The 6,868-nt window shown below is 58.6% G+C and overlaps 1 protein-coding gene across 1 annotated transcript in view; it reads right to left on the bottom strand.

The window, feature by feature from the left end:
• Positions 1 to 5,661, bottom strand: part of Set (SET nuclear proto-oncogene) — a gene marked incomplete in the record, with an annotated part of 13,236 nt that extends 7,575 nt beyond the window's left edge. Inside the window, 1 exon segment of the mRNA XM_013509410.1 lies at positions 5,388 to 5,661. Within this exon segment, the coding sequence (XP_013364864.1) occupies positions 5,388 to 5,496 (109 nt within the window).
• Positions 5,662 to 6,868: the final 1,207 nt, after the last annotated feature.

Below are 6,868 nucleotides of genomic sequence, written 5' to 3'. Positions count from 1 at the left end.
GGCGCGCGGCGGCCGGGGGGCGGGGCCCCGCACGGCAGCGCACGGCCCCCCCACGCCGCTCGCACGTCACGTGGTGGCGGCGCGGCTTCCCTTCTCCGCCGGGCTGCGTGCGGAGCACGAGAAGGGTGCTCGTAGCCCCCCAACAGTGCAGGCCTCAGTCGCCCGCCCTTGCATCCGGGCGCCTCCCTCTTCGCGGGAGAAAGACGACGGCTCTGCCATTCTCTTCCGGACCGGGAAGCCGCCGTCCGCGCGCAGCCTGAGGCTGCTCTGCAGAGCCCGACGACGCGCGCCCGGCGCGGGCTCCAGGGCCGGCTGTAGCGCGGTCCCGCTCGGGCGGCGGCGGGGGAACCTGGGGCAGGTCACCTTTCCCCGGTGGGCCCGCCTCTGTTGGGCAATTAAGGGCGCTGTCGTGCTCCAACAAGTCCTCCCGAAGTGGAAGTCCCCTGCAGGCAGGCGGGACCACGCCCACCCGCAGGTCCTTGGGCCCCACTCGGGGCGACGGCTCGCAGAAAGCAACCCGGAGGGCCGGGGATGGAGCTCGGCCGCGCAGCGCCTGCCTGGCAAGCCAAGGTCCTGAGTTCGACTCCCGGTACAAAAAAAAAAAAAAAAAGCAACCCGAGCGCCCGGCAGTCTGGGTCCCCGCGTCGCCCGCGGTCGCACAGCGCTCTGGGGATGCACGTGGCGCTGGGTTCGGAGCCCGGGGAATTGGCGATTTCGAGGCGTGCCTCAGAAGCCGAGCCCTGCAACTCCGAGTGGGGCCAGGGCATCGGCTTAGATAATGCTTTCCAGGAAATGGAGATGTGCCAGGCCCTACTCTGTCCTCCAGAGCTAAGCTCCATCTCCCCCGGGTTCCCGTAACCAGCGCTTGGGCCGGGTTATTTGCCTGCCTGCATTCAAGTTGTACGATGGGCGCGTGAAGCTCAACCAGCGCCTTTAATGTTCAAGGCAGACAGTGGCGGTGATCGACCCATGTGAAGTAAATGGCTCACAGTTCATGCTTAGAGAATACAAAGGTCTTCTCACAGGTCTCCGAACCCAGAAATTCATCTCTTCCTTCCCTCTAAACCTTAATCTCAGTTGAGGCCGGGCGTGGTGGCGCACGCCTGTCATCCCAGCACTCGGGAGGCTGAGGCAGGAGGATCAGTGCGAGTTCGAGACCAGCCAGGGCTACAAAGTGAGCTCAACCCAGCCTGAACTGCATAGCGAGACCCTGTCTCAAAAAGACAAAAAAAAAAAAAAAAAACCCATAAACTCAGTTGAGTGTAGCCCGGTTCTTATCTCTGTCAACTGGACAGGCTTTTCTCAAGAATTATTAGCATGAGCTGGTTAAATGTTTGACAAGGGGGCTGGGGATTTAGCTCAGCGGCACAAAGCCTGCCTGGCAAGCTCGAGGTCGTGAGTTCGATTCCCGGTACCGGAAAAAAAAAAAGACAAGTACTTCGGGGGCTAGGGGAATAAACAAAACCCCCGTTGTAGCATTTCGGTGATGTTTACTGGGCTACTGCTGTGCTGTCCCCCAACCCAACGGCAGCTCTCGCAGCCTCTGCTCTGCCACACTGCTGATCACAGCGGGCATGCGGGCGGCAGGCTGTGGTAACCACGGGCACTCCTCGCTTAATCCTTGCAAAAGGCAGTTGAGTTTCAGTGTCTTTCATCTCACTTCATCGCTAGCGCCGAACTTAACTTTTCTACAAATGGCAGAACCAGTATGCTAAAGAAGGCTGGCAGCTGACAAAGCCGCTGCCGAAAGCAGTGATTTGCTATTTATCTTTTTTTTGAGATAGGGTCTGGTTATATCGCTCAGGCTAGCCTTGAACTCTCAGCAATCCTCCTGCCTCAGCCTTCCAAGTCCTGGGATCACAGGCGTCTTTTCTGTATCTATTTACTTATTTATTTTGCAGTGCTAGAGATTGAGCCCAGGGCCTCCTGCGTGCTAGGCAAGCTCTCTACTACTGAGGCACACTGTTAGCCTCTCTTTTTAAAAGAAAAAAAAATGTGACCTACAATACTGCATACAAGGGGCTGGGGATTTAACTCAGCAGCACAGCGCCTGCCTGGCAAGTGCGAGGTCATGAGTTCGATTCCCGGTACCGGGAAAAAAAAAAAAAATACCGCATACATTTAGCAGGATGGGCTGGTATACAGCTGTAACCCCAGCAGCACTCAGGAGGTTGAGGCCGGCGGATGGCTATGAGTTCAAGGCCAGCCTAGGCTACACAGGGAGACCTTGACTCAAAGAAGAAAAATACATATATGGCATACATTTGACACGTGGGCTGGTACACATCTACACATAAAACAGTACCCTCACTAAGGGGGAGGTGTGACTCTAATTTCCTACTTAAAAAAAAAAATGCAAAACTGCTGGGCATGAAGCTCAGCGACTCAGTGGCACAGCGCCTGCCTCACAAGCATGAGGTCGTGAGTTCAATTCCCGGTACCAAAAAAAAAAAAGGACATTCCAAAAAAATGAAAGACTGGGATCAGACTTAGTCTGAAAATTACTGCTGCTATATTCATCCGCAAAGCCCGCTTCACAGGTTGGTACCTGAAACCTGATCCACCCGCTTCCCGAGCAGGCACAGGGGGGCATCCACCGGGGCAGGGGACCCTTCGATACCCCACCCCAAGCCCAGAACCCCAGCCCCTAGTCCCGCCCTGCTCCGCCCCGCGGCACTTCCTTCTCAAGGCGACAGCGCTGGAGGTGGAAGAGAAAGAGAAAGCAAAGGGGCCGGAGTTCCAGGAAACAAGGAGGGGTTCTGTGCCCTCCGAGCCTGGGGGCGCTGCCCCTGTCCCTCCTGGCAGCTCTGCAGTCTCTCCAGGCCTCCTAGTCACTCCCTCTCCCACTTCCTGTCTTCCTTGACGAGAAAACCCCGAAGCCAGCTCAGAGGTGCCTTGAATGCCGTCCCCACACCTCTGTGAGCCTTTTTCTGATCTGTAAAATGGAGACCTCACCCATGCTGCTGTCCTAACCATGGAGAACTCGGCGGGGAGCCCTGGGGAGCCCGTGGCTGCACCCTCCGCCCATTCTGCTCCGGCGGTTTCTCCCAGGAAGCCAAGCGGAAGGAGACAGGAGGGCGCACCCACATTCCGCTGAATTCCTTGCCCATCCCGAAGGACGCAGAGTGTGCCAGTGGCGGTCACAGTGCTTTCACTTAGGGTCAAGGCTCAGCAAGTGTGAGGCGTAGGAACTGCTGACCCATTTTAAAGGAGGGAGGGGGAGGCGGGGACGTGTGTAGTCCCGCAGCACCGCGCCTGCCTGGCAAGCACAAGGTCCTGAGTTCCATTCCCGATTTTAAAAAAGGGGGCCGGGGGAGGGGCTGGGGATGTGGCTCGGTGGTAGAGTACTTGCCAGGTATGCACCAGGCCCCGAGTCCAGTCCCCGGTACCACCGAAAAATAAACGGGGAAACGAGCAAGGTGGGTCCCACACCCTGGCAGTGCACCACAAAACCACGAGCACAGGACGCGCGCGCTTCCCCGTGGGAGGCAAGGGACCAGAGAAGCCGAGGAAGAGCGCACGCCCGTAGTTGTGCGGCCCTGAGGACCCCTAGGCCAGTGCCCGCCTTGTACCTAGCCAAGGCTCATCTGAGGAGGCCCGGTCACATCTCCATTGTCAGAGGGCCTGCCAGGACAACCAGCTTTGTGTCCCCATCCAAACTGAGAAACAGCCCTCCAAGCTCAAGCAGTTGGCATGTAGGGAGTGCGCCAGACACAAAACTGCCATTGCCGCCTGCAGACTCAGAAGACCAGGACAGGGTAGCTCTGAATGCTGCCAGGGCAGAGTGGGCTCCTCCGCAAAGGGGCCGAGGCTCAGAGGCCAAAGTCTGCAAAAGTGACTCTGGGAGCCCAGCATGGTGGTGCACATCTGCAATCCTTGCACTTGGGAAGCTGAGGCAGGAGGATCAAAGCGGGTTGAGGCCAGCCTGAACTACATAGGGTAGACCCTGTCACAAAAAAAACAGACTTTTCAGTCAGATGTAGTGAGGTACACTTGAAATTTCAACTTCTCAGGAGGCTGAGGTAGGAGGATCATAAGTTTGATGCCTGGTTGAGCAACTTATGAGACCCTGTCTCAAAATTAAAAATTAAAAGTGCTAGGGATGTAGCTCAGTGCGAAGGCTCTGGGTTCAGTTCCCAGTTGAACAAGAAAAAACAAATACAATTGCAAAACAGACTAAAGCCGGGCGTGGTGGCGCAAGCCTGTAATCCCAGCACTCCGGAGGCTGAGGCAGGAGGATCGTTGTGTGTTCAGGACCAGCCTGAGCTACAAAGTGAGCTCAAAACCAGCCTGAACTGCATAGTGAGACCCTGTCTCAAAAAAAACAAAATAAATAAATACATAAAAAATAGACTAAAAAGGGCAGAGTGGTACTCTACACCTGTGATCCCAGCACTCAGAAGGCTGAGGCAGGAGGATCACTGAAGACTTTGAGGCCAACCTAGGCTACACAGTGAGACTCTTGTTTCAAAAAAAAAGGAAAAACAGATTAGTGGGGCCGGGGGTGTAGCTCAGCGGCATTGGTGCCTGCCTGGGAAGTGCAAGGTCCTGAGTTTGATTCTCGGTTCAAAGCAATTAAAAAAAAGGGGTAGGAATGTAGTTCAGGGTGAAGGCCCTGGTTCAATCCCCCGCGCTGAAAGAAAAGGCGTTCCCCCCGCCCCCGCCCGAGCGGGAGAGAGCCCCCTGGTGGTGGAGGTAGGGGGAGGTCCTGGAGGGACCTTCAGAGGTCCCTCTAGGGAGGCTTCAGAGGAGCTGGAGCCGCGGAGGCCTGCAGGGCGCGGGAGAGCTGAGCCCGGAAGTCCCAGTCCACACCTGGAGGCCGACGGGGAGATGGAACCCCGGAGCCAGTCACGTGACTGCCTCGGCTCGGGCGGAGAGGAAGAGGCCTGGAGCGGAGGAGCAGGAGGCTGCAGTTCAGGCCGGAGCTGTGGGCCTGCGCGAGCGGCAGCAAAAAAGCGGGAGGGCGTTCCGAGAGGCAGACGCCCCCGAAGGCTCGGGAAGCTAGAAGGCGGAGAGAGCTGGGGGGAGGCCTCAGGCTCCCTGGGGGGGCCACTGGCCAAGACTGAGAGCCCCAAAGAGGGCTATGGTGGCGCACGCCTGTAATCCCTGCACTCAGGAGGCTGAGGCAGGAGGGGCGCCATGAGTTCGAGGCCAGCCTACCCTACGTAGAGTGACTCTGTCTCAGAACACACACAGACAAACCGAAGAGCCCCCCGAGGGAGCTGGGGGACCCAGTCTTCCTGTGTCTGTCGTCCCATCATCCTGTCCACCCACCCCAGCCTTCAAACCACTAAGGGGAGCTTGGGTCGCAGATGGGGGGTGAGGAACCACAAAGTCAACCCTTGGGAATCCTTAGATCTCCAATAACACGCGGCGCCAGCACTCACCTCCCTTGGGCAGGCCCGGCGCGGCCGACGCTGCCTCGGATTTGGGGCCCGGAGGCGGTCGGGCCTTCTTGGTCGGCGGGGTGAGCGCGGCCTGGCGCTTGGGGGCCATGACACGAGGGAAGGCGGCCGGGGTCGCCTCCGGCCGCGGGAAGCAGCTCAGGAACGGAGGCGGGCCCAGGTGCGGGGGTTTAAATCGGCTCAGCAGCCGCCCTGCCTGGAGGGGGCATTTACAAGACAAGGCCGGGACCCCCCCTGCGCCCCGGCCCGCCGCACCCCGCCCCCGGCGGCGCGAGCTCCCCGGTGGCTCCGGGCGCCTCCCGGGGACGCGCGGGCCGCTGCAGGGGGAGGCAGCCTGGCCTTGCTGGGAGCGGCTCTGAGCTCGTGAACCCCGTCCTGTCCTGGGTCCCTGGCCCGCTGACCTCCCTGGCCCATCCCGCCCCACCGAGAGCGTGGCTTCTTTTTCCGTCTCTGGTCTCCCGACAGGCTGTGCCGTCGCCTCCCCTCAGCCTGGAACCTTCTCCGGTCGTCCCCACCCCGAGCACCACAGTCGCAGGGCTGGCTGACCCCGTCCCAGTCTCGGTCCCCACCCCCGCCTAGGCAGCGATGGTGAACGTGAGAAAGCAGGGGTGCGGCAGGGGCGGAGCTCCCCTGCAGGCCCTGGGGCCCCCCCTGTCTTCCCCAGCACTGGGGAGAGCCAAGGAGCGGGGGTGCATAAGAGAAAGAAAAATCAGGTCCCCCTGAGCAGGGCAGGGGATCCATTCGTTCTCTGCCGATTGTAGAAAAGGATAGAAGTAACCTGTGTACTGTGCAAGCCTGTAATCTTAGCACTTGGGAGGCTGAGGCAGGAGGATCGCTGCAAGTGTGAGGCCAGCCTGGAACACATATCAAGACACTGTCTCAAAACAAAACAAAAGGATAGAAGTTGTGAGTTAAAAGAACTTTTTGGGGGGGTTGGGGCTGCTGAGAATGGAACCCAGGAGCCTCACACCTGCTCTTCCACTGGACTGCACCCTAGAAGACAAACGGTCTCGGAGGCCCAAGCCCCAGTGACCAGCAGTCCATCAGGCTATGAGAGAGGGGAAGGCCGGGGTGCTGCTCATTAGTGAGGCTCTGGCTCAGCCTGTGAAGCCCTGAGCTCAGTCCCTGCGTCTGGGGGCTGGGGTGTGTCTGGGGGCTCAGGCCCGGCCTGGAGGAGGCTCTGTGTGCTGCAGACCCCAGCAGTAACAATCCGGGAGGACTTTCCTGTGCTTTGGGCTGCACGGGCTATTTTTCAATTTTTTACATTTTGAGACAGGTTCTTGCTAAGTCGCTAAATTTGCTATGCTCCTGCCTCAGCCTTCTAGGGTGCTGGGATTACAGTAGTCCGTCACCATGCTCGGTTTGTTTGTTTTGCTTTGTTTTTTTTCCTTTTTTTGAGGGAGTCTCTCACTATAACTCAGACTGGCCCTGAGCTTGCAGCAATTCTCCTGCCTCAGCTTCTT

Source organism: Chinchilla lanigera, unplaced genomic scaffold (genome assembly GCF_000276665.1).
Source record: "Chinchilla lanigera isolate Chin_1 unplaced genomic scaffold, ChiLan1.0 scaffold00169, whole genome shotgun sequence".
NCBI classification, from domain to species: Eukaryota; Metazoa; Chordata; class Mammalia; order Rodentia; family Chinchillidae; genus Chinchilla; species Chinchilla lanigera.
This window is presented reverse-complemented; position numbering and strand designations above follow the sequence as displayed.